At 51.6% G+C, this 27,455-nt stretch overlaps 1 protein-coding gene across 1 annotated transcript in view; it reads left to right on the top strand.

Moving 5' to 3' along the window:
- The window catches only part of KCNK9 (potassium two pore domain channel subfamily K member 9), a 93,071-nt gene extending 67,508 nt beyond the window's left edge, over positions 1 to 25,563 (top strand). Inside the window, exon 2 of the mRNA XM_081496690.1 lies at positions 24,628 to 25,563. Within this exon, the coding sequence (XP_081352816.1) occupies positions 24,628 to 25,469 (842 nt within the window). The 3' untranslated portion in view covers positions 25,470 to 25,563. The remainder of the gene's footprint in view (positions 1 to 24,627) is intronic.
- The last annotated feature ends 1,892 nt before the right edge of the window (positions 25,564 to 27,455 follow it).

The following is a 27,455-nucleotide window of genomic DNA, read 5'->3' as shown; positions in this document are numbered from 1 at the left end:
TCTCCAGGGCATCTTCCCAACCCAGGGACTGAACCCAGGTCTCCCACATTGCAGGCAGATTCTTTACCCGCTGAGCCACCAGGGAAGCCCGTTGAAAACTAGATGTTTAAACTGATATGATATGAAAACTCTGGAAATCAAATTTCTCCTTACCCTCCAGGATTTAATGTTGTTGCTTTTGTTGTTGTTGTTACTTTTTGTTGTCAATGATGCTGCTGTTGGCTGGCTTAGCAACTGTCCTGGATGAATTCTGTAAATTCTGTATTCTTTGTCACATGTAGCCAAGAAGTCTCTGCTGGCTTAGTTTAGTTGTCCACTAGTTATTGGACAGAGATTTCCTTAAATGCCTTAAGCCAATAAAAGTCTTTGCCGAGAAATTTGTATAGGGGTTGGGGTACACATTGCCCTGGCAGGCAGTTTACAACTCCATCTTAGCCTTTATTCCTGCTTGGGTAGACCCTCATGTTCATCTTGAAGTGGGAGTTTAGGGCTATATAAAATGTTCCCTGTAATGTAATGTGCGCAATCCTGTATATGCATGTGGCCTTCTAGATTCACAGGAATATGTCAGAGGTTTTCAAAGTCATCCACTCCCTAGTTTTTCCTTTTTAAATTTTTGGTCAACCTCTTGTTATGAGGTTGGTACAAACATAATTGCAATTTCAGACTGAATTTTAAGTCATTACAGCTAGGCTCAAACATATCTTTATTAATCAAAATAGGAACTATTACAATCAACACATTTTTGCCAATGAGAAATAAGTTTGTTACTCCTGTTGCATAAAAATCCATGCTTTAGGATTTGACAAACTCTTGGAAAACATTTTCTTCCTCCTGTTGGTTGTGGAAGCATTTTCCCTGCAAAAAGTTGTGTTGGCAAGAGGTCAAGTGAATATAGTAAATGAGGCAAAACTTAACAGCCCAATTCGTTCAACTTTGGAAGCGGTTGTGTGAGATGCGGTCGGGTGTTGTCATGCAGACTTGGACCCATTCTGTTGACCAATGCTGGCTGCAGGCATTGCAGTTTTCGGTGCCTCTCACCAATTTGCTGGTTTCGCTGGGGTTCAGAAAGCTGTAGTGGATCAGTGCAGCAGACCGCCAGTGATCCTGACCTTTTTTTGGTGCAAGTTTGGCTTTGGGAAGTGCTTTGAGCTTCTTCTCAGTACAGCCACTGAGTTGGTCATCACCAGTTGTATAAAATCCACTTTTAGTCACATGTCACAATCTGATCAAGAAATGGTTCATTGTTGCTGTGTAGAATAAGAGAAGACAACACTTCAAAATAATGATTTTTTTTATTTTCAGTCAGCTCCATGAGACATCCACTTATCGAGCTTTTTCACCTTTCCAATTTGCTTCAAATGCTGAATGACCATAGAATGATTTTCATTGAGTTATTTGGCAATTTCTCAAGTGGTTTTAAGAGAATCAGCTTCGATAATCCTCTCAACTGGTCATTGTCAACTTCTGATGGTTGGCCACTGCACTCTTCATCTTCATGGCTCTCATCTCCTTTGCAAAACTTCTTGAATCACTACTGCACTAAACATTCATTAGCAGTTCCTGGGCCAAATGTGTTACTGATTTTGCGAGTTGTCTTTGCTGCTTTATGACCCATTTGAACTTGAATAAGAAAATCACTCGAATTTGTTTTTTGTTTAATATCATTTCCCTAGTCTAAAACAAATATAAAATAAATGGTAAGTAATGTCATTAGCTTATAGCAAGAAATGTCCATTAAAATGATGTATAACATAACCACATTTAAGAATGTATTTCAGTATCAAATGGCAAAGTTCAACAATGCAAAACTGCAATTACTTTTGCACCAATCTAATAGCTCCAACTAGTAATGCCACTTCAGGCAGCTGCACTGTTAAAAAATTGCCTCTGATTATTTTCAGCAAATGCCCTGGGGGGATATGCTTTCTCACTGAGCAGGCTCTAAGTCAGGTCAAATAAAGACTAGCTGTGCAAGTGGAACTTTCAGGAAGCTGTGAGACAGATCACATAGTGGTAATTCTCTGGGTATGGGATTTTGTGAGGAACGCTAACCCTCCTCTGTCCACTCTGGATGTTGGGGTGCTGTTTTCACTGCTGTCATGAATGCTCTGCTGTTGGTTTTCAAGGCTACTGTGGAGCTGGGGACAGGGAGACAGGACCAGAAAAAGTTGAAATGCCATAAGGCTTTCCTTTCTTACTACAATTTAGTCATTTTTCTTGAATAAACATCTTAGATTATTGAAAGGCTTTAGTTAATTTCCAGAATTTGAAAACGTTGATTTTGACACTTTTCCCAGTGCTGTCGTTGTTTCTCTGGAGGTAGATTTTTGGAAGTCCTTACTCTGCCATTCTGGAAGCTGGCCCTCCATCAGTGAAGTTCTGTGACCTCAGAAAGCACATTAAGGGTTGGGTTCATCGGTAGTAGGTGGGATCCACCTCTGCTGAAAGGAAAGGGCCACAGGGGGCAGGGGAAAGAGAGACTCTAGATCTGGCCAGGTGAGAGGCTCAGGAATTGACTGAATCCTGGGCCACAGGACCAGCCCTGTTCATCTCAGCTGGGATGACTCTAGTCCTGACTGTGATCGTTAGCATGAGAAGGTCATACCAGCTGTGTGACCTGGGGCAAATCGCTTGACCTCGCTAAGCATGTGTCTTCATCCAGGAACATGGGCCTATCCTCCCTAGAAGATGGGCATGCCTGGGAAGAAGGTTCTCATTAGATGTTGCCCTCAGAGGGAGGGGGGCAATGAGGGATCTTCTTCATTGTTGAATCTCTTGCAGTGCTCAGCCCAGGTTCAGGCATTTCACTGGCTACTGGTCTTTCTGTGTGATACGAATTAAACACCAAGGGCCAGAAACAGTGTGCTTTGGGCTAAAACACAAATGGTTATTAGCAACAGAGACAAATTAGAGATCAATGGATTTCCTATTTAGCCTATTTAAGTAAAGAAATTATGGCTCATCTACTTGAAGTTTATGAAGAATTAAAAATGATGTTTATGAAGAATTTCTATTGGCAATATAGTGGCACAGCATTTTCTTATAAGTAGAAAAAAGAATGCTACATAATTGCTTATGTATGATTTGCTCTCAGCCGTGGAAGATGTATTTAGGAAAAGGTTGGAGGAGATATAACAAGATATTCACAGGACTCCTCTTGAGTGGTGGCACTGTGGGTAATTCTTTCCTGCTTCTGTAGACTTCATCTTTAAACTTCTGATGCTCTTCACTAGGCAAGTATTATTCCTACAATTAGCAATTTGCAAAATGGAAAAACCTCAAAAGTAGAAAATAAAGTGAAGTGGCTGGAAGTCTAGGAGATAAATGAAGGAGGGTTAGATCAATGGGGATTTTTCCATCTCTTGTTTTGTATCTCAGTGTTTGATCTCTGCAAGGTTAGGTGACTTGCCCAAGGTCACATGGCTGAGACATGGAGGAGGTAGTGCTAGGACCTGGGTCCTCTCTCATAGTTATGACAGAGTGATTACAGATGTAGAGCATCCCCTTTGGAGATACCAGCTCGCTCCCCTTGCTGGTGGTGTCAGATGCTGGGTGTGATGGAAATTGGTGGTGACAGATTCAGGAGAGCGTCCATCCCAGTGACTGTCACCCTTGGCTCTTTTTTGGGAAGGGTATTAAGGGCAGTGCTCTGGGCAGTCATGCTTTTCTCGCTGTGGGGCTGGTACCCAGAAGCTTACATCAGTGGGTGTCTGCCTTTGGGGACCCTATGAGCGTCCATCCAGACTGCACCCAAACTCTCGGAGAGCCAGTCAACTTTCCACCTCATGGCAGGCTCAGAAATGGGCACCAAACCCAGAGTCTGGTTCAGGTCAGGGCGGCGGCTCTCGGACCCCAGTCTGTGGGTGGTTCTACAGTGTAGACTCCAGGGTCTGCTCCCAGGGTCCTGATTCCATGGATCAGGGCCTGGAATCTGCATTTTGACCATTGCCCCAGTCCCATGAATGGCCTGTGGCCATGCTTTGCAGAACGCTGGGCTAGGGAACACCTGAGTGGGTGGTGCCTCGGAAGGCAGGGATGTGGGGTTTTGCAAAAGAAAGACACATGTGGAGGTGGCCCAGGATTGGCCGGAGGAGTCAACGACCACTGGTGGAACTTGTGTGTGCCCGGCCCTGGGCCGTGTGCATCACAGCACATTGCCCCTCCACCCCCGCCGTTGTGGGGGTTCCTTTCCCTTTGACAGATGAGGACTTGGAGGCACAGTGAGGCTAAGTGACTTACTCAGGCACACGACCTGTGTGAGCACTGCTAGTCCAACTTTAGACCAGCCAGTGCAGGGCTCCCCGAATGTCACCTCCACCCTTTGGGGGAAAGGCCAGACAGCTTTCCCAGTACTCTACACACCTGGTCCTTCCAGCAGACTGTCCTAGAGTAATGGTGTTCTGGGGTCAGGTTTTGACCGGCAGAAAGGTTGGTCTATGGCTATGTTTTGCAGAACTCTGGGCTCGGGGACACATGAGTGGTGTTCTTGTCCTCCCCGTCTCATCCTCATCCCATCCAAGGATGGGAAGGGGATCAGGTCTCCGCTCGCATTTGCTGAGGGCCTGCTATGGGTCTGTGATGCCATTTCATGTCCACTGCGGTGTTCTAAGGAAGATCAGTGATGGATGGCGACCTTGTATTGTTTTGAGCGGTAATGCAGCAATTTCTATATACCTGGCCCTGTTTGATCAGAGTTCGAGTTGCCCTAATGAGCCCTCCCAGCCTCCCCAGGCAGCAGGACTGATCTCATTCTATGTGGCAGAGTGGGAACTGGGTCCCAGTGAGGCCAGCGCTCTTCCTGTGACCCAAGCCTAGTGCCCTTCCTAGACCCGTCCCTCGAAGGCCTCTTCTCCCTGGGGCCAGCACCTGGGTCTCTGAGGAGTGTGGTGCAGCCAGGAGGGGACCTCGCCGGGACAGTCATGGAAGCGGAGCCCGCGGTCCTCGTCTTCCCCGGGGCCGGGCAGGGCCCAGGCCGCTCTAGGGAGAGCACGGCCGTGTGTGCAGCAGGATGGGCGCTCCCCTCTGGCCTGGCTCCCTTGGCCGAGGCCGAGTCTTCAGTCCTGCGTAAGCAGCCCTGGGACACCGAGCCTCTCACCAGACAGACAGAGGGCCGCTCTTGCAGCCCAAGGGCCATCTCTCACCCACAGACAGCTGGCAGGCTCTTTAATTAAAAGGGCTCCGTGGCTCGGCTTCTGTGTGTGGACACTCCCTGCAGCCAGGGTGGGGGTGTCTGGGCAGGCTCTTCTCTGCAGGGGTGAGTGGGGGGAAGGGTAGCCTCCCCTTCTCAAGTGCTGAGCCCAGGGCTGGGCTCCTCATTTACAACCAGGGGCAGGGTAGGGGGCTCGGCATGTGAGACCCCGGGGAAGTGATGGCGTCTTTGTGCTTCAGGTGAACAGAGGATACGGTAGGCTTCCCTGAGAGCCCGTATTCTTTTCCACATCTTTCACCCTACCCTCGTGGCTGCGTGTCTTCTGTGATGATGCCGCTGATTTACAGCCTTCACAGCAGTGTCCGACACAGAGCACCCTCCCCGCGTCATCCTCATCGTCATCTTCATCATCGCCATCATCACCCTCGTTGCCGTCATCACTCGCTTGGCCTTGCCAGCGCCTAGCACAGAGCCCGACACACAGCATCACCCTCTTCGTCATTATCACCGTATCGTTGTCATCTTTATAATCCACATCGTCCTCATCACCACCATCCTCCTCCTCTTCTTCCTCATCACCGTCATCCCTGCCATCCTCATGCCGTCATGCTTGTCGTAACTGTATTGTCCATCTCCTGCTTATTGTCATAATTGTCTTCATCCTCCTCCTCCTCCCCATTGTCATGGCCATTATCATCATCATAGTTGTTGTCAGCATCTTCAAGACCACCCTCCTCCTCGTCATCCTCATCACCGTCATCTTCATAATTTGTTCATCCTCCTCCTCCTCCCCATTGTCACAGCCATTATCTCATCATAGTTGTTAGCACCATCCTCATCACCACCCTCCTCCTCGTCGTCCTCCTTATCAGCATCATCGTCATCCTTGTCACCTGCCTCCTCCTCCTCCTCGTTACCATCATCATGTCCGTTGTCATGGTCATCGTTTCCATCATTTCTGTCATCATCCAAATCTTCCTCTCCTTCCTCCCCTTCCCCGCCATCACCCCCATCCTCACTGTCATCACTCTCTTGGGCTCCTCAGTGCCCGGCACACGGTAGGTGCTCCGTAGATACTTGTTGAGTGAAAGGATGAAGTAAGTGACGACATGGCACTGGGGCTGCGGAGATGACAGCCACCGGCGCTTCACCCCCTAACGCAGGAAAGGAGATGCTCCCACCTGGCCCCACGGCCGTCTGCTCTCATAGAGGTGGGCCTCACCTTCGGAGAGTTCTGAGCCCTTTGGCCCGGATGTCAGCCCTTGGCCTTTCCCTCGTCCAAGCCCCACCTGCCCCTCCGCTGCCTTCTCTCCTTCCTGCTCTGGCCCCCTTCCCAAGGCCCTGCCCTGAACCTCCCCACGGGAGAGTGGGCACTGCTTTGTCACAGGAGGACAGTCAGACCCCACCCTGCGGCACGGTGGCCTTGCGGATGGGGGATCGAGGGGGCAGCCTTCTGGGTTCGACTGCCCCTTTGCTGTCTTCACGGCTGTGTGATCCTGTGCTGGTTACTGGCCCCTGAGCCTTGGCTTGCTTGTTTAAAATCTCGGGGGTAGTGCTGGGAAATCCCATGGACAGAGGTGCCTGGAGGACTACAGTCCCTGAGGTGCAAAGAGTCGGACACGACTGAGCGCATATGTGCATGTAGTGACCGTACCCCCCGAGTTTAGAACAGTGCTGGGCACGTGGCAGGCATATGGTTTCTATTTGCTCATTCATTCATTCATTCATGTCGCAAATGTTTTATTGAGAGTCTATGTACCAGACACTGGGGGTGCTTCTGGCTGTGAGGGAGACAAGCTTTAGGGAGCTCCGTGAGGGGCCCCGCCTGCCCCCCTCTGCCTGCGGCCCGGCCGCCCGCCCTCCGTGGCCGGGCTCCGTGTGCAGCTGTGACCCAGCTGCCCGGCCGCTGTGGTAGGGGACTCCTGTTCATCATGGATCCCCGGTGCTCCAGGCAGGACCCCCCCCCGAGCCCTTGAGCGTTCCCGCACACACCAGGGGAGGCCCAGTCAGCCTCTGCTGGTTTAGTTCTATATCATCTGCCTTTCCCTGGGGACCGCAATGACACACGGTGTCAGCTGGAGGGAACACACAGAGGGGACTGCCCCTGTATGGCAGTTCAGCAAGCAGCTGCCCTGCCCTCATGCCAGGCATGGTCCTGGGGCTCGGGGAATAAGCCAGAGGCTTCCCTGGTCTGGGAGGATGGACGGTGCCGCACAGGCGAGCCAGCCCCTCCAGGAGACGGGCAGGGGTGGGGAATCTCGAGATGGGGGGAGACGGCACAGTCCTGCAGGGCTGGCGACGGTGGACCTGCTGCCCCTGCGGCCCTCGGGCCGAGGGGAGTGAGGGCTCCCGTGAGGGCACACGGCACACCCTGGCACACAGACACCAACGCCTCCTTTCCAGGAGGGTGGCAGAGACATCGATGAGGCAGAGGCTCTGTAGACGTTCGTCTGTGCATCTGGATGCCTGCCTTTCTGCGAAGGAGGTCAGGGTCCCGGGCCGCGCCCCCACGGGCAGTAACTGGCCGGGGCTGCCCACACACTCTGTCCTTCCTCAGGGTCTCCTCCTCCCTCTGGCCTCTAGGACAAGTCCTGCTCCCTCGGGACGGGCACTTACCAGTCACCGGAGGCCGTCAGCCTGAGGGTGCCATGAGACGGGGCCCCTTGCCTCCTCACCGGGTGCTTCCGCTGAGCCCTTGAGCCGTCCTGGCCTGAGGGGCCCGAGGTGAACCAAGGGGAGCCACGGAGTGTGCTGGCAACCACGGCCAACGGAACAGCACGTGCCAAGTCCCTGGGGCTGAAATAGCAGAAAGGAGGCTCATGTGTGCCTGGGACAAGCTCATTTATTAATGTAACATTTGCAGGGGGTCTGGGAAGCCACAAGGCAAAAATCAAAGAGCAGAAGGGTCCAGGGAGAGGCCCCTGACCTTAGGGAGGCTGCTGCCTGGGGTTTCATGTCTGTCACCTTCTTTAACACTTGCAGACAGCCTTGGGGGAGGTGGGGGTTTCCCTGGCTTCCAGGACAGACGCGGGTGCGAGGTGCTGGCGTGTGATCCCGAAGTCACACCGACAGACAGGCAGGCCGAGCTGGTGTGGCTCCGTGCTGGGGTTTTTCCACTCTGCCTGGAGACACCTTTGGCTGCCGTTATGTAAGCGAGGGTCTGGAAGTGCTATGGTCTGGGCCGTGTGTCTGTGTGTCTCTGTGTGTGTGTGTATATCTGTGTGTGGTGTCTGTGTGTATCTCTGTGTGTCTCTGTGTATGTGTGTCTCTGTGTCTCTGTGTGTGTGTCTGTGGTGTCTGTGTGTCTGCGTCTATGTCTGTGTGTCTGCATCTATGTGTATGTCTCTGTGTGTATCTCTGTGTCTTTGTATGTGTGTCTATGTATATCTCTGTGTGTGTGTTTGTGTGTGGTGTTTGTGTGTATCTCTGTGTGTCTCTGTGTGTCTGTGTGTATCTCTGTGTGTGTCTCTGTGTGTCTGTGTGTGTCAGTGTGTGTCAGTGTCTGTGTCTGTCTGTGTGTATGTCTCTGTGTGTCTGTATCTGTGTGTTTGTGTGTTTGTGTGTGGTGTCTGTGTGTATCTCTGTGTGTCTCTGTGTGTGTGGTGTCTGTGTGTATCAGTGTCTATGTCTGTCTATGTGTGTGTCTCTGTGTGTGTGTGTGTGTGTGTATCTCTGTGTGTCTCTGTGTGTGTCTGTGTGTGTCAGTGTCTATGTCTGTCTGTGTATATCTGTGTCTATGTGTATGTCTCTCTGTGTGTTTGTGTGTATCTGTGTGTGTGTGTGTATCTCTGTGTCTATCTGTGTGTGTGTATCTGTGTCTGTGTGTGTGTCTATGTGTATGTCTGTGTGTCTATGTGTGTATCTGTGTGTGTGCATGCCTGTGTATGTCTTCCTGCAGGTGCCAGCTGCAGCCTCTTGAGAAGGAGGTCAACACGGGTGGCTGTGTGGCAGCCAAGGTTGCCCGCATATTAGTGCGTGTCCTTGGGCCAGTGACTTGGCTGAAACCCTTTAATCCTCCACGCTCCTTGAGGCTGTTGCTCTTGTTACTCAGGATTTCCAACAAGGGGACTGAGGACAGAGGCCGTGTTCTGAGCCTTGCCCCGCGGTGTTTTTAAGTGTGCACATTTGATGCATGTTCACTGTTAATAATTAGGGAAGGAGTGAGTGGGCTTCTCGGGTTCCTCGGCTTCATCTTGCTTCTTTGCCATTACTCTCCAGAGTGTCTCGGGCCCCAGAGGTACGTGTGTGTGTGTCATCTGAATGTGCCTCTGTGTATACGCAGATGTATCTGTGTATGCCTGTGTGTGCACACATGTGTGTATGTAGTGTGTGTCTGCATATGTGTGTGCATGAGTGCATGTGCTGTGTCTGCATGCGTATGTATCTGCGTGTGCCTCTGTGTATATGTCTGCATATGTGTGTGCATGCAGGTATATGGTATGTGTGCCTGCATGTGCAAATGTATCTATATACAGCCATGTATGCATGAGTCTGTGTGTGTATTTGCACACACATGCACAGGGACTGTCAGCATCGTACAGCAGGCTGCACTCTGGCATCACTGCCACGTCCCAGGCCTTGCCCCACTGCTAAGGGAATGTCCCCAAGGTCACACAGCCAGTCATGGCCCTGAGCCCAAGTCTTCCCACCTGTGAAATGGACACAACCGTCCCTGCCTGGCCGCCCTGGCAGATGTGGGGATAGGTACAGGGGGCTCTGTCGTGTCTGCACCTAAGTCAGGGGTCTCTGCGGGCTCCTCTTGGGCTGCAAGGTTGGCAGTGACGGTCTTCACGTGTCTGGCCTTCGTGTGTGGCCTCCTTGCTAGCAGATGCCATCTCTGAGTGCCTCTGGTGAGCCGGGGGCCCAGAAGGCGCTCCCCCCCGACACCCCCGGCCTCTTGCTCCCTGAGTTCCTCTGCTGCTTGGGTCACAGCCACCGCGGGTCAGCAGGGCCTCTGCTGAGCACGGTCACTCAGGAACCCGGCTCCCAGCACTTGGAGGCCCCATCCTCCCCAAGGTCCTGAGTCCTCTCCCTGTCGGGGCGGAGCGGGGAGGAGGAAGGGAGCAGATGAGAGTCACATGGCGGGCCTTCAGGGCCCCGCTGGCCCTGAGTCCTGAGGGGCGCTGTGGGCAGCTGTGCTGGGGGCCGGGGAGGGCCCCCACCCAGGTGGGCACCAGCGCCTGGGGCTAGACCACCTGCTTCTTGAGGAAGTGAGCAGCTCTCGGTCTGCGAGACGTGGGTGGCTGCCAACGTGTGTGCACGGAGATGGCCTCCGTTCTCACCACCGCCACGTGCTTGGGTGAGGCCGGGTGGTGACCTCTAAGGCCGACCACTGACCCCACCAGCTCTCACAGGCCCCTGTGCCCCCTACTCGGTGGGAGAGGGGGAATCCACGGGGCTGGAGGGGAACCCAGAGTCCCGGGCCCAGATCTCCTGCCTCAGGGTTCTGCCCTGGAAAAAGATGCCAGCATGGTCGGCCCGCGTGAACGTGGGCAATTTGGGAAGCTGAGCGTTTCCCTTCACTCGGCTCATCAGGTGTCCGAGAGGCAGAGATGACGATTTTCAGCTGTGAAAGCACCAGTGTCTTTGCTCTCCCGGCCCCATCCCCCCACTGGCGTGGATCATGCTCCTTTCAGGGAGGGGGTTGCCAGGCTTAACCGCAGGCCACCTGAATCCGTGTCCCTTAGGTCCCTGTGTGCCCAGAGCTCCTTTGGGATTCGCAGTGAGGGAGAAGAGGGCCTCCTGGAGGAGGTGGCCTTTGAACTGGGTCCTGAAAAGGGGGCAAGGGCTTCCCAGAGGGAGGCGCATGCTGTGTCTGCAGGGAGCTGGGAAGCTGTGGCACCTGGGTGGGGCTGGGCGGCTGGGGTCCCAGCACTCAGAGTCCTAAGTGCGTTGATATCCAAGCCTCTGTCTATTTTGCCCGAAGGATCTTTCCTCCATGAATTCCACCTGCTCCCTCCCTCTTCTGCACTCCAGGCCCTGAAGGAAGAGTCCCCACTTCTAACAGAAACAAAGCACAAGTTTGAATATTTTGTTTCACTTAAAAAAAATACCCAAGTATCAGTTATTACTGAATGAGACAGTATTCTTGCGTATGAAAGCTGACTTACAATTTTCTTATTCTGATATAGACTTTTCGAAAGTCAGCCCAATTTTATATAATTTTTCTTGTGAACCTGATTTTTATATTTAGTTTGTTTCCCCATATTTCCTTGCAGTTTTTCTTTTCTTTTTTTCAGAGGCGGTTATGGACTGTGGGTGGTGAGGGAAGGAGAGTGGAACGGGAGAGATGGAGGATCCAGCTCCACCCGGTTCTGGGGCTCCTCATCCATGGCTGGGAGATAACACCACTAACTGTGCGAAGGGTACTCCCTCTCCTACAGGGTGCTCCCCCTCCTTCAGAGTGCTCCCTCTCCTGTAGGGTGCTCCCCCTCCTTCAGAGTGCTCTCTCTCCTGCAGAGTGAATGAGTTAAGGACGGTGACCCCTCCCTGGCCCCGTGTATGCCCTCAGTAGACTGTGGTTGTGGCCACCACCATCATCTGTTATTATTACTGTTATTATTGGTTGGTGGTAACTTCAGAGAGGCTCACCACATGACACATGGCCTCTGAGAAAAAGATGAATGGCTACCGCCACCCACCCACCCCTGCCCCACACCAGTTTCCTGATTCTGGATGCAGTCCCAGGGGAGTGCGGGCTGGTGGCTGCAGCGGCTTCTGCAGTCGTCCACGTGCCCGCCAGAGGGCGCGCTTGCATTTTGGTCTCGACTGGCGGCGCGCGGAGGCTCCTTAGCGAGTGGGCCTGAAAATACCGAGGGCTGTGGGCTTTAACTGGCATCTCAATCCCTTGCGCTCTTTCCTGACCACACTGTCTGCGATCCTCTTCAGAAGCAAACCTATCTGGTGGATGGAGGGCCTCTAGCCTACTCCAGCAGAGGGGTTCTATGCCTCTGTGGGTCCAAGCCTGAGATATTTGAGGGGCTGGGGGCTGGGAGTGGGGTATGCCTTGACTGGGTCCTGCTCCCGTTGTCTGTCCTGTTCAGGTCAGAGCCGGGACCCTGGAAGCTGGGAAGAGTCTGCTTTAAAAATAATGTTTTTTTCTTCTCTTTTATGGCTGAGTAATATCCCAAACACCACGTTTTCTTTTTATTTAATTATTTTTATTGGTTTATGACATTGTATGTTTCTTGTGCGGTGTTAAATGTCTGCTTCTGTACAAAGCAAGGCATGCAAGTGAAAGTGAAGTCACTCAGCCTTTGAGATCCCATGGACTGTAACCTACTAGGCTCCTCTGTCCATGGGATTTTCCGGGCAAGAGTATTGGAGTGGATTGCCATTTCCTTCTCCAGAGGATCTTCCCGACCCAGGGATCGAACCCAGGTCTCCTGCATTGTAGGCAGGCGCTTTACCATCTGAGCCGCCTGCTCACCTCCAAAAGTTTAGTTTCCGTCTGTCCCCATGCTGTTGACCCCCTTTAACCTTTTCCCCTCCTCCCACTGCCCCTTCCCTTCTGTAACCACTGTCCTGGTTCTCTGTATCCGTGTGTTTATTTTTGTTTGGTTTGTGCATTTACTGTTTTTTTTTTAATATTAAAATATTTTATTGAAGTAATTGATTTATAATGTTGTGTTTGTTTCAGGTGTACAGCAAAGTGATTCAGGTTATATGAACAGTGCTGCTATGAACACTGGGGTGCCTGTATCTTTTTGAATTAGTTTTGTCCAGATATATGCCCAGGAGTGGGATTGCTGGATCACACAGTAGCTCTATTTTTAGTTTTCTAAGGAACTTCCATCCTTCTCTTCATAGTGGCTGCACCAATTTACATTCCCACTATCAGTGTAGGAGGGTTTCTTTTTCTCCACACCCTCTAAATTGTTTATTATCTTTAGACATTTTGATGATGGCCGTTCTGGCCAGTAAAGTGGATACCTCATTGCAGTTTTGATTTGCATTTCACTAATAGTTAGTGATGTTGAGCATCTTCTCATGTGCCTGTTGATCATCTATATGTCTTCTTTGAAGAAATGTTTATTTAGATCTTCTGCCCATTTTTTGAATGGGTTTTTTTTTTTCATATTGAGCTATATGAGCTGTTTGTGTATTTTGGAAATTAATTCCTTTGTTGATTACATCATTTACAAATATTTTCTCCCATTCTGTAGGTTGTCTTTTTGTTTAGTTTATGATTTCCTTTGCTGTGCAAACGCTTTTAAGTTTAATTAGGTTCCACACCACATTTTCTTTATCTATTCATCCATCAGTGGACACTTAGGTTGCTTCCGTTCCTGTTTTTAAGGCTGAATAATATCCCATTGTAGGGAGAGACCACACTTTGCTAATCCATTGTCTGTTGATGGACATCTGGGCTGTTTCCACCTTTTGGCTGCTGTGAATGGTGCTCTGTGAACATGCATGGAGTATTTGAATACCTATTTTAAATGCTTTTGACTATACCTAGGAGTAGAGTTGCTAAAAATAGTCTCTAAAGGGAGTATTTTTTTTGTTACTTTTTTCTGCTCTTAAGAGAACATTCTTAGGCAAACTATAAAGTCTTGCCTTTTACTTTCCCGCTATGTCTGGGTGGTCACCACTGTCTGTCGTGGGTCATTTCCAGCACGTGCCGGGGCCCCTGCCCCCAGCCAGGATGCATCTAGGCCCCATCTGAGGGTCTCCTGATGGCAGCCTCCTGAGTCTTTGTGGGACTAAAGGAGAAGCACACGGGGCTGCCCAGACTCAGTTTCCTCATCTGTAAGATGGGAACAATAACGGGGCATTGGGTCCCACTGGATTCTCATAACATGGAGGGGGCGGGGCCCAGGGAGGTGCAGCCCAGGGCTGGGGTGGGGTGGGGAAGCCCAGCGGGAGTCTGGACCAGCGTTTCCAGGAGCCCCCCATCCCATCCGCCAGGCCCTCCTGAGTGATAACACAGGCCCAGCGAAAGGTGAAATGTCTGTTCAGCACAAGCAGGGGGAGTGGGCACCGGGTTTGTACGAGCAGGAAGGTCCCTGAGGCCGGGTGGGCTCTGCTCTCAGCTGGCACCCCCCACCCCATCCGTCCCAGCTCTCCCAGGAAGGGGCTCACCAGGCTCTCCTCGGCAAGGGGGTCCTCCCTCTAATGACCAGGAGCTGTCATTAGAAAACTGTGGCTTGTGAGCTTGCATATTTTTAAAAATATATTTTTAGGTCTCCTTTCCATCTTAAGAACAAATAATGAAGCGAAACCCAAAGGGAACATTTTGGGAAGTGAATAATAATAATAATAAAAAGCCTATGAGGGAATTGCTCTGTCATTAAATAAAACACAAAACCTGCCAGGTTTTCCTCCAGAGATCACAGTGCCAAACCGGTGACTGAGCAAGGTGCCTCCAGGCACCTCCAAGAGGAGCCAGGGCTCAGGCCTTCGTGTCCCCGGCCCGGACAGGGAGCCTCGGGTTCTCATCTGTGAGTAGCAGTCGAGGATTTGTGGACCGAACCCCGTGGGGATGGTAGGAAGGGGCCTCCGTCTGCCCAGGATGGCCATGCTTGCCGGGCCGTGGTTTTGCTTGGCGCTCCGTGGGGGGCGGGGCTGACCTCTGCCTACTTGGGGAAGGTGCGTCTGTGGCCTTTATTTGTGCATCTGTGAAATGGAGCCAGCGGGTGACTCTTGTGGCAGGAACCTTGCTGTGATGGGGCAAGGTGTACAGGGCCGGTGGGTGCCGTGAGACAGGGCTTAGCGGTGGGGTGCCGCGGCCTGGCTGGCCCCTCACTGCCCCCCTCCTGTCCCCGCCTGCCCTCTCCTCAAATCCATTCTCTTCTCTCCTCCTTTCCTTCTGGCTCTGGAGCCTCGTGACTTCTGCGTTAGACAAACAAATGGTCAGTTTTGTCTTATTTTGTTTGGCCTGGGCCACATTTTAAAATGTTTCATTAGATGCTAATTAGATTCCATATTTTCAATATCCAGTATTTCCAGCTTCTCTTTAAAAATTGGTCACCCTGGCCTGCAGCCCTGGTCCCAAGGCTTGGGGAACAGCTGCTCTTTCTGGGGACTCGGTTCTCCAGCTGGCCACCGGCCGCCCACAGGCCTGGTTTGGCCTCACCTCCAACAGACCTGGTGGCCTGTAAGAGAAACCGTGTGAGGTACAGGGGCCCGTGAATTGCAGAGTGCTTTGTTTTCCACCCCAAATTGCCCTTCATTATTTCTAGTCATGCTGAGGTGTAGGACATGTTGAGTGTTAATCCATTGCAATCAAAACACTCGCTGAAGCCAGATTATTGGGACACAGATGGGAGTGGCTGAGAAGAGCTGAATGGAGACTGGACTCAGACCCGGGGGTGGAAAGAAAGCCCCCATTTCTCAGGACAGTCTCCTCTGTGGCTGGGCTCATCCTCATGGTGGTGAAATGACTTCCGAGGCTCTGGACATCACAGTCTGGCTCCTTTCTGGCAGGAAAGAGCAAAAGGCTCATTGGTTCAGAGCTTGGCCAGTGGACCCAAGCAGAGCCCACAAGAAACGTCATCCCCTTTTGGGCTGAATAGGGGTCCTGCACCTTGGCCCAAGCCCCCATGGTGGGACCCGGGGTATATTTGGGTTCCGTTACATCGTGAGAAGGGTTCCTTGACCTGGAGCTGTCACAGAGGTGGACCTTCCAGATGAGAGAATGAATGCAGAAAAGCTTTGTAGGCTGTGGAGTGCTGTGGAGGTGACCCTCACTCCCCTCTACAGAGGAGAAAGTCAAGGCTTAGCGTCTGGGTGGCTTTCCCAGCGTCGTGGTTGGTGAAACAGGAGATGGAGCCAGATGTGGTCCTTGGGCCTTCCTGATCTCTACCCAGGAGCCTCAGGAGGACCCTTCCTATCCACTCTCACCGCCCCCCCACAGGGCCTGTGATTCATTCTCCTTTTTGGTGTCTGCAGACGCCTGGGGCTCAGGAATCCCGGGGAGCCCGTACAGGGGGCTGGAGAGAGGCTGGTGCCGGGAGGATGGATGAGTGGGAGGCTGGTTGCAGCTGAAGTGGGGGGGAGGTTCCAGAAAGGACGGGGGGCCGAGGGCAGCTCCCTTCCCTGGCCCATCCCTCTCCAAAGCCACCCTGAGTCATTCTTTAATAGAATTTGTGCCTATTTTAATTCCTACAGGCACAGAATCCTTGTGTGTCCTTTATAAATATTTCATTCTCTTCCAGCAGCAAATTTCCTGATGTCCAAATGCCTGGGTGGCCGCCTCCTTCCCTGGGCTGCGCGTTCGGTGGATCACTCTCACCTGGCACCTGGCCTTGATGGCCGCCCCCACTCAGAGTGGCAGAGCACTCCAGGAGCTTGAGATCGCAGTGAACTTGACCAAGGAGAACGAGGCCTGGGCAGAGAGGTGATCACCCATGGTCCCTGAAGGGCAGAGTCTAACCCAGCCTGTCTCTTGTCCCCACCCCCCCCACCCCCCAACAGTGTCCTGGAGGGGAATTCAGAGCCAGGTTGGTCATTTCTGGCCAAGGGATCCCAGCAGGCTTCACGGAGGGACACCCCACAGTGGGGGAAGCTTTGCAAATGGTGAAGGGCTGTGAAAGTCTGGAGAGGTCGTTTACGGCCAGCTGTTGATGAGCTTAGATTTCGGGGGAGCCATGGGCAGTCCTGAGGTGTCGGGAGTGAGGCTGGTCTGCGCCCCCCTTGCCCCGTTGCCTTATACTTTTCCCAGTGAGGACAGCCCGCTGGATGCTCACAGTGTCTTAGGGAAACGCTGCCCAGAGCAGGAGCCGGGCCTGGGAATTTGTCAAACCTGGTGGCTGCCATGCTCCTGGGGAATCTAGCAGGAAATCCGGGGTGGGGGCACAGGGCGTTTTTCTGGGAGTGCTGCCTTGTCACCTCAGTGGGCTCTTTGGGGCGCCCCCAACCCCGTAGGAACCATGAGTTTCATTACCCTCCTTGCCCGCCTGGCTCCACTGAGGGGGCAGAGCCGATTCATTTGTTTTATTTGTTAGCTTGCTGCAGCCCTGAGATGCAGGCCTCTTCTCTGCAAAACCTCTCCCAGGACAGATCAAAGAGACCCACTAAGTATATTAAAGGGGCCGCGAAAATCAGGCTGGATGATGCAGTGTCTCGGGCAAAGCTGCGCCCAGCCGTGCCGGTCTCATGGATGGGCCAGGGCCTCAAGGCAGGCGTGGAAGATGGAGGTCACGTGTGCAGGGATGCTGCCTTCTAAATCCTGAGTGACTGCTCTGTGCCAGGCTCTGGGATGCACAGGGGCGGGCCAGGAGTGGGCTTCTGCCCACCTGGGGGTCACATTCTGGTGAGAAGGCAGTGCCCTCAGCGTCTGCGTGTCGTTCTGGGTGGGGGCTCAGCTCCGGGTGCCCTGGCCCGAAGGCTGCAGAATGCAGGTCTGGGTGAAGGCACGGAGAGGGGCCGTGAACCTGGCATCAGTTCTGGGGGGGTTGGTAACAGAATGCCAGACTGCGGGGCTCAAACAACACACATGTCTCAGAGTTCTGGAGGCTGGAAGTCCGAGATAAAGGTGACAGCAAGTTCAGTGCCTGGGTGGGGGGATGGGTGGGTGGGCTCTCATCTTGCCCGCCGACAGCCACTTTCTCACCAAGTCCTCACGTGACAGAGACAGAGGAGCGCTGGCTCCTTCATCTCCTTATAAGGGGACCAGTCCCATCAGAGGGGCCCACATTCATGACCTCATGTAACCTCATCCCAGAGGCCCCACCTCAAATGTCATCTCCCTGAGGGACTGGAGGAATGTTTAGTCCTTAGCAGGGACCCGATGCTCTGGTGAGCGGTCAGTTCCCACTGCCTCTCTGTCCCTCTCTGCTCCTGGTCCTTGGCCCCATTTCACAGACGAGGAAATGGAAGTGTCTTTCTCAGATGCTCAGGAGTCAAAGGGCTCTACTTCCTGTCATGGCCCCGAGGCACCTTGAATTTGATTCAGAGTCTGTGTCCCCGTCAGCTCCAGCTTTGGGCCAGGACCTGGGAGCACCTCTGGGGTGGGCCTCCCCCTGACTCCGCTCCGCTCACCTGCCTCCTGGTCAGTGACAATGGGCTGGGAGCTGCAAGGCGAGGACCCAGCAGGGGCTGGCTGGTGAGTGAGCTGGGATGAGGCATTGCCTGAAATGGACTCCGGGGTGATTCCCTATGCTTGGACCCTGAACTGGCGTCCTGGAACTCAGGGAGCATGGTGCTGGAGTCAGAGCTGCCGTGTGTGCACACTGGGGGTGCTTTGCAGGCCATCACCGGTCCCCATGGCTGTCTTCACACCCAGAGGCCTGGCTGCTTAGGACCACGAGCACATCTGAATCTCAGGCTCTGCATCCGTGGAGAGTCAGCAGCGAGGGGGCTGCAGGGCTGCGTGCAGAGGGACAGTGAGAGCCGCTGTGCCCCCTGCGTGCAGGGAGCTTCGTACCCAGCGGCCTGTGGCCTTTGCGTTCCCCAGTCTGAGGAGGTCTGGGTGACAGTCACGCTGGTCACTGCTGGGCTCTCGCAGGGCTGGGGAGGGATGACCCCGTCTCCTGTGGAGTGGCCGTGACCTGGTCTCACTGTCCCCTTCCAGCTGCATTTCCCACATCCGTCCAGTGATGTGAGTGCATCTTCCAAGGTCACAGAGCAGGAGACCAGAGGCTTCCGCCTGGGGCTGGGGTTTCAGAGTCTCTCCTGGGCCCCATGGCCACCTCCTGAACCCTGTATGGATCAATTTTAGAAGTCTCTTTGGTGAAAGGATGAACCGTTTACGATGATGGAAGGATGAACAGTATGGTCCCTAGGTGGGATTCCTGAGGTTATGTTGGTGGAGGAGAAAGTGGCTTCCAGTGCCCAGAGAAACCTAGAGCTTAGAGGCTCTAGGGGGGAGTCTAGAGTCTTAGAGGGCAAAGCTGGGTGGAGGTGTGGCTCTGAGCTCATGGGGTTGGGCCTCACAGGTGGGGTGGAAGGTGACTGAGGAGAACACGCACCAGCCTGGGAGTCCTCGGTGGCATTGGCGACACTCATGCCCTCCACCTAAGGAGATTCTGGTTGTGGGCTGGCTAGTGGCCCTAAGATATCAGGGGAAGACAAAAAGCCCCTGTGGACCCCCTGTCCCAAGCACAGATAGTGTGTATAGTCAAGGCTCTGAGTGAGTCTGGATAACATACGGGTAGATGCTTGAATCCAGCTCTGCCTAAGAAGGCCAGGCTGCCTTCATTCACTCACAGATTAGAAAAAAAAAAAAAGACAGTCTTTTAGGATTTGAGTTGTCACATAGGTTTTGTGATGGCATTGAGTATTTGTAGCTTGTTCTCCTTTTGGGTTTTCTATCCTGTTGCATTGAGCTATAGGTCTGTTTTTGTGCCAGTACCATACTATTTTGATTACTGTAGCCTTGTAGTATAGTCTGAAGTCAGGGAGCCTGATTCCTCCTACTCCATTTTTGTTTCTCAAGATTTCCTTGTCTATTCACTCAGTAGTGAAAGGCCTCAGAGACCTGTAGGGCACTGTAACCAGGTGTCCTAGAAGAAAGAGAGTAAGTCAAACAGAAGAAATAATAGCCAAAACTCACACACAAATTTACAGATTCAAGAAACTCGGTAAACTTCAAGCAAGATAAATACAAAGAAAACATCAGAATCAAGCTGCCAAAATCCAGAGAAATCTTGAAAGCATCAAAGAGAAACAGTGCATTGCATACAGTGAAACAACTATTTGAACAGCACTTCTTAATCATAAATGACAGAGGCCAGGAAACAGTGGAACAACATCTTTAAAGAGCCTTTTAAATACCATAACCCATAACTGTCTATCCAGGGAAAATATCTTTTGAGAATGAAGACAAAATCCACTCTCAGAATCAAAACTTGTTTCCAGCTGCCCTGCACAGCAGCATGATTTCTAAAGGAGGTGCTTCTGCCTGGAGGGAAATGACGCCAGATGGAGACTAAGGTCTTCAGGAAAGAACGAAGTGCATCTTGGTAAACAAATGGGTTTATATTTATACAAAATGCAGGGGTGGGAGTCCCATGACATCTCCATATAGCTCACCTGTGCAGCTGATATAAAACCCAGATGGATGCTGGAAAACAGTAGACGGTTGGCAACTTAATAAGGCGGTAAATTAGCTAGTGGTTCTGGATGGGATCTATTTACTGGAAGGAAACAGCATAGTATTTGCTGGGTCAAAACCAGGTGCCCAGCCCCCAGCCCTTCCTGTGATGGGTGAAGCAGTGGCCCTTCTCAGGGCCTGGACAGCAGTATGCCTGTGTATCTCATCCCTGGGGGTGTCAGTTCTGCAGCCTGCCACCCTGCAGAAAGAAAGAACGCTATCATTTTGACACCCTGTGGTATCTCTCACTGGTCTGTTACAGCAATGACATCCCTTAGCAAGACAGGTACACAAGAGTGTGGGCCTAGAACACCCCAAAGCTTAGGGCCTTCCAGGTGAATAAGTCTCCAAGGGCCCAGTGGTCCAGGGTGCAGGACTGTTCCCACTGCAGCTACCACCTTGCAGAGCCTCCAGGAAGGAGGAAGCTGTGCTGGATACCTTCAGTTTCCACATTGAGATGCACCCATCTTCACCCCGCTCCCCACCAGGCAGGCTAAGTCTGTCTGAGCCACCTCTAGGGCTTCTTGGCCCTCTGGTGTCCAGCTGAGTTCATTCATGGGACAGCCCCAGCAGGAGGTCTGAGGAAGGGAGGGAGATGAGGACCTTGGTAATAAGTGACGTCTTCAGTGGGTTCATACCATGGAGCGACTCTCTACAAGTGCCAGCAGCTACATCCACGGCGTGTGGACTGACAGCTCTCCATGACTGCAGGAGGTGGCACTCTCAACTTGAACAGTTAATTAATGGGCTATTTATAGCGTGGGAGTGTGAGGAGGGTAGAAGGTGTGGTGGCCTGGGACGAGCAAAGCCCTTGGCTGATATACCATGTGTATGCTCCACTGGATCCGCTTCCCATATCTGCTTATGATGCAATGGGATGGGCACTGCATGCAAACAGGACACATATGAAGTCTACATCTAGACTATTCATTGTCTATGGTATGCACAGACATAGCACCTGTGGACGCTTTATACAAATACATGTGGCATATGCTTGGAACTTTGTGAAAGGTGGATGTGTTAGAGTAACTGGATGTGGATGTGAAGCGTAGAGGCGAAAGCCACATGCCATCTACATATGTTAGACTAACTAACACGCAGAGTGTCTCCTGTATACCCACAGCACACACACACTTGGTGCAGGATGTGGGTGAGCATGGAAGGAGCGCTCAGGACACAGGATCTGTGTACCACATGTATGCCCATGCTGTGGGGATCATACTTACTCGTATCTCAACAGCATTGTTTAATTCCTAAGTCGTGTCCAACTCTTTACGACCCCATGGACTGTAGCCTACCAGGCTCCTCCATCCACGGGGTTTCCCAGGCAGGAATCCTTGAGTGGTTTGCCCTTTCCTCCTTCAGGGGGATCTTCCTGACCCAGGGATTGAACCCATATCCCCTACATTGGCAGGCAGATTCTTTACCACTGAGCCACCAGGGAAGCTCTCAATAGCATACACACTATCTACAGATTACGGTGCAAGAGACGCAGCAGAGAGCATACAAAATGCACATATGCCACGAGTGAGGGAAGATGGCCTCTCCTTCTCAAGAAGAAATTGTAGTTAATACACAGAAACCTACTGTATTTCTATATGTGAACAATGAAAGATTAGAAAGAGAAATTGAGGAAATAATCCAATTTTGATTTAAATTTTTTTAAAAAATTGGAATACAATTGCTTTACAATGCTGTGTTAGCTTCTGCTAACAGTGCAATGAAGTGAATCTTCTATGCGTGTATATATATATCCCCTCCCTCTTGGACTTCCCTCCCACCCACCCCCACAGGCCAGCACAGAGCACTGGGCTGGGCTCCTGTGCTATACAGCAGGTCCACACTGACCGCCTTACACATGGTAGTGTGTATATGTCAGTCCTCATCCCCCAGCTCAGCCCACCCTCCCCTCCCCACCTTCCCCTTGCCCCTGTGTCTGCATGTCCATTCTCTGCGTCTGCGTTTCTATTCCTGTCCTGGAAACAGGTTCATCTGTTCCATTTTCTAGACTGCACATGTATGCATTATTGTTGTTCAGTTGCTCAGTTGTGTCCAACTCTTTGCGACCTCATGGACTGCAGCACACCAGGCTTCCCTGTCCTTCACTCTCTGCTGGAGTTTGCTCAAACTGATGTCCATTGAGTCGGTGATGCTATCTAACCATCTCATCCTCTGTCGTCCCCTTCTTTTGCCTTCAATCTTTCCCAGCATCAGGATCTTTTCTAATGAGTTGACTCTTCACGTCTGGTGGTCAAAGTATTGGAGCTTTAGCATCAGACCTTCTGATGAATATTCGGGATGTATTTCCTTTAGGATTGAATTTGATCTCCTTGCTGTCTAAGGGACTCTCAAGACTCTTCTCCAGCACCACAATTCAAAAGCATCAATATATGCGTTAATATACGATTTGTTTTTCTGACTGACTTATTCCTCTCTTCAGATTAGATAATTTCTATTGATATGCCTGTCATTTTCTTCTTGCTATTTCCTCGTGTGTCCTTTCTGATCCAACTCCAATGTTGTCCTGCCATTTCTCCTCTTTCATAAAGGCCATGGGGTCTCTGAGGGGGTCGGAGCTCTGTGCTGCCTCAATGGGACTGAGGGCCAGAGAGGGTATGAACTTTTGATGTCACCTCTGCAGTGAAAGTGTGACTCCCAGTCAGGCAGGACGTGGCACAAGTTCATGGCAGGGGAAAGGCAGGCAGGCTGAACATAAGTGATGAATCCCTGGTGGAGAGGTGTGGGCTAGAGCAGTCAGGGTAGGCTTCCTGGACGAGGCAGTGGGAGGGGGCAGGTCCCTACTGAGTCCCAGGCCCTGCCCTTTGATCTCAGCAGGTCTGCACAACAACCTACCTCAAAGTTACTATCCCATGTAACAGGTGAGAACACCCAGGCTGGGAGAGGTGGTCTGCAGCCCATGGTAATACACCTGGTTAAGTGACCATGAGCACGTGGCTCAGGGGAGCACCAGGGAAACCCTTCTTGGTGGGGCAAGATTGGAGATGTTGGAAGGCCATGTTCATCCTCCAAGTTCGCAGTCCACATACTGCCTGTGACCCTTGTTTTTTTTCTGTGCAATGTTAGTCCTGGAGCTTGAACTAGCCTTAGGTTCCTCCTGCCATATTGTGCCAACCCTACCCAGGCTCTGACATGATCACTGAGCAGCTGAGTGACCCTGGCAGGTAATTCGCCTTTCCAGCACCACCATGCTCAGTTGAACCTGAGGGAATACAGGCTCAGCTTTGCATAGCTCATGCAGGGAATCAACAGAGGGGTGTTCTGTGGAGCTGCGTGAAGAGTTTCAGAGGCACCTACACATGTGGGGTCTTTAAGGATTGTGTGTCCCCTCGATTCTGACAAGGCCTCATTCACACAGCGGCACGGATTTATTCTGTCCTTTGTTAAAGAGGTATTTTGTGTACTCGGTGTTTCTCTAGGTGTGGGGATACTGCAGTGAACAAAGGAGGTAAACATTTTTGCTCCTGTGGTGTTTATGCTCCACTCAGCAGGGACCTCTAGATTCAAGACCTCTGCTTTTAAGCCTCATTTGCTGAAAACTCTGGGTTTAAATCCCAATTCTGAAGTAATCAAGTTACCCTGCTATTAAATAACTGTTTTCCTGCCAGTGGTGTCGGATGCATTGTGTCTGTTTTATAGGGTTAGCACAAGAGGTGGTGTATGATGGGTGTCGCACAGACTAACTAGTTGATTGGCTAGCTGAGCTGGGCACGGGAAACCTGGGCAGGAGGCAGGGGGTTCTCCAGACCATGCTGAGCTTTCTGGCACCACTCTTGAGGCTGTGGAAACTGGGGTTCTTTTTCCCCCTTTACCAGCACACTCAGAACCGAGCCAAGTGGATCGATCATCTCCTTCCACCCTGTGCACCCCTCTGACCTTCTGAGATGTCCCCGCCTCCCTGGGTGGCCCCACTGCTCCCAGTGGGGGAGGTGCAAGGATCCATACTTCCTGAGCTTTCCACCCACCTGTCCGCCTAACCTGGCCTTAGACCCAGCGTTTATTTAAGAATACAATCATGGTGGTCAACAGCAACAACAAGAAAGCCCAGTTAGCATTCTTTGACTGATTGCTCTTACGGTTGATCCATGGTGGGCATATTTCATTTTTCTCCCTTGGGCTGGCTACGTCTGCAGCTTTCTGCAAAATCGTATGAGTGAATATGCTGCTTTTCTTTGGAAAACCTTCCTGTTACTCTAAGAACAGTAAAATGACCCCCAAACTTCTCTTCCGACTGCCCTAAATTAAGTGCTCCAAACTTGGAGGAACATTTCTTCATTGATTCTTGCCTGTTCTTCCCACCACCCCCCCTCAAGTTACCCCAGCTGCCTCCCAACTGCAATGCCCACATCCACCCCACGCCACCCCAGACTTAAGGAGACCCCGCCTCACTGCCTCTCCGTTTTCTCACCTCCTCCTGCAGGTTATGGGCACGCTGCTCCCGGCACGGACGCGGGCAAGGCCTTCTGCATGTTCTACGCGGTGCTGGGCATTCCGCTGACGCTGGTCATGTTCCAGAGCCTGGGCGAGCGGATGAACACGTTCGTGCGCTACCTGCTGAAGCGCATCAAGAGGTGCTGCGGCCTGCGCAACACGGAGGTGTCCATGGAGAACATGGTGACCGTGGGCTTCTTCTCCTGCATGGGGACGCTGTGCATCGGCGCGGCCGCCTTCTCCCAGTGCGAGGAGTGGAGCTTCTTCCACGCCTACTACTACTGCTTCATCACGTTGACTACCATTGGGTTCGGGGACTACGTGGCCCTGCAGACCAAGGGCGCCCTGCAAAAGAAGCCGCTCTACGTGGCCTTTAGCTTTATGTATATCCTGGTGGGGCTGACGGTCATCGGGGCCTTCCTCAACCTGGTGGTCCTCAGGTTCCTGACCATGAACAGCGAGGACGAGCGGCGGGACGCCGAGGAGCGGGCGTCCCTGGCCGGCAACCGCAACAGCATGGTCATCCACATCCCCGAGGAGGCACGGCAAGGCCGGCCCCGGTACAAGGCGGACGTGGCGGACCTGCAGTCCGTGTGCTCCTGCACCTGCTACCGCCCGCAGGAGTACGGTGGCCGCTTGGCGGCACATCAGAACTCCTTCAGCACCAAGCTCGCCCCCCAGTACTTCCACTCCATCTCTTACAAGATCGAGGAGATCTCGCCAAGCACATTAAAAAACAGCCTCTTTCCGTCCCCCATCAGCTCCATCTCCCCCGGGTTACACAGCTTTACCGACAACCACAGGCTAATGAGACGACGGAAGTCCATCTAGGTCTGGGGCAGGAAATACAAGCCCGAGTCTTGTGTCCTCTTTGACGTTCAGTCTCATGGGGCCAACTTGTCTTATTTATTATGATTATTCTTTATGATTATGATTATCGTCATCATTTTTTTTTTCCTTTCTCTCCTTCCTTCCTTTCTTGGTTTCATTTCTTCCCCACCTTTCCAGCGAGACAGAGCAGGCCAAAAGGAAAAGAAAGCCCGTCTTCCTCTGAAACTCGCATCTGAGCATGAAGCATGGATTTTGTCCTTCTTCCCAGCAAAGTATGCCTTACATTTCTCCCCAACCTGCCCCATATCTTGGGGTGGGGAGGGGTGGCTTTCCCAGGACAGGTGTGAGACCCAGACAAGGAGACAGAGCCCAGAGGATACCAACCCAAAGTTGCACACCCCGCTGAGTGCCCACCCACAGTGGCCTCTCCGACCCAACTCCTCTCTCCTCCCCAAGCAGCGGGTGGCCGTACGTGTGTGGTCTGAGTGTGTGCGAGTGAGGGCACACACCAGTGTGTGTCTGTGTGTGTATGTGTGACGAGATGGAAAGTACCAGGTGTTCATCTTTCTTTTCCATCACACAGTTCTGTTAATAGCCTGCTTTTGGCTGCTTCTAAACAAAAAGGGGAAAACAAAACCCAGGAGGTTTTTGATTTATCATCTTGCTGAATCAAGCATGTTCCATAAGCAGCCTTTATCCCAGGCGTGTCATGATCACATTTTTTAACTGCTAGGTTCTAAATTCTATTAACTTCTTTTTAGGGGGTGGGTGGGCAAGCCATCATGGATCATTGTAGCTTGCCAGTTCAAAAATTTTTTAAACAAGCATGCTCTTTGTTAAACTGGTATGCGTTAACAACACAAGAAAACAAAAAACTAGCAATGGAATAATCAAAAGCCAATAATATTAATTTATTAGAGACATTTTTAATTTTGCTATCTCTAGTTCCAACAATTTTCCATGTAACTGGAATTGTCGGGGGAAGCTGGAAAATTGTTGCAACCACAGAGTATCTATTTTATTATTTCTCTCTTATTTATGTAACAATGTGGATGTTGTGTGCAGCGTCTACCTACATGAGTGAGAATTATAGTCTGGGATGCTTCAATGAGAATGGGTATTAGTAAATGGATGTGGTTTCTTTTCCTAATGAACAATGACAGGGCATTCCTCGTTTTAAAGAATATATATAATGTATTTTAAAGTGTGTCTCCAACAGCATTTGATTTGTAAACAAGGGAATGTTGATGTTGGTCTCAGGAAGAGTTTGGAGGCAAAGAGCTGCGTCTTGGCCTGCTGGGAACTTGTCAATCTCAGGGGATGACTTTTTCTGAGTAATGGAGAAATTCCTCCCCACTGTCAAGAGGGGATGACCCCCAAAGTGAAGGCCTCCTTATCTCCTAGAGGCCAGTTGGGCTATAGAACGTGGCATCTTGAAGGCCCTTCCCATGCAGGAATAAAGTAAAGTCTGACCTCCAGATTCACGGAGGGGACCTTCATTCCCTCATCACTGTTTCTGCCATCTCTAAAAAACCAGCCATCCTCATTCCCCTTTTTCAAAAACTGGAAGTTCACGGCTCTTGGGTGGAAATAGGCTTTGGCTGGGCACTCAGGAGGGGAAGTGGGAGCCCCAGTGTGATTTCCCAGAATGGAGGATCTGCTCCCTAGGAAGAGCAGACCTACAAGGTTTCCTAAGAGATGGCCCCAGTGCACCCGCCCCAAGTGTCTGGGCCACTGGACTGAACACAGCCCTCGAGATTTCCCTGAAAAGGCAAGCACTTTAACATTAGGTTCCTTGTTGAAAATAATCCCTTTGTCTGGGACACGAGGTCTGCGGAAGGAGTCTGGGAATCTGATTCTCTAGACCAAAATGCACAGTTACTAACCTTCAAGGCCGTATCGATTAACTCATTTTTAAGAATAAAAGAAAAAATTGAGATCTCTAAAATCTGTCTAGAGAATAGAAGCAGTTGCTCTTTAAATTTT

This window comes from Giraffa tippelskirchi, chromosome 6 (assembly GCF_054371585.1).
Source record: "Giraffa tippelskirchi isolate mGirTip1 chromosome 6, T2T-mGirTip1v1.2.pri, whole genome shotgun sequence".
NCBI lineage: Eukaryota > Metazoa > Chordata > Mammalia > Artiodactyla > Giraffidae > Giraffa > Giraffa tippelskirchi.
This window is presented reverse-complemented; position numbering and strand designations above follow the sequence as displayed.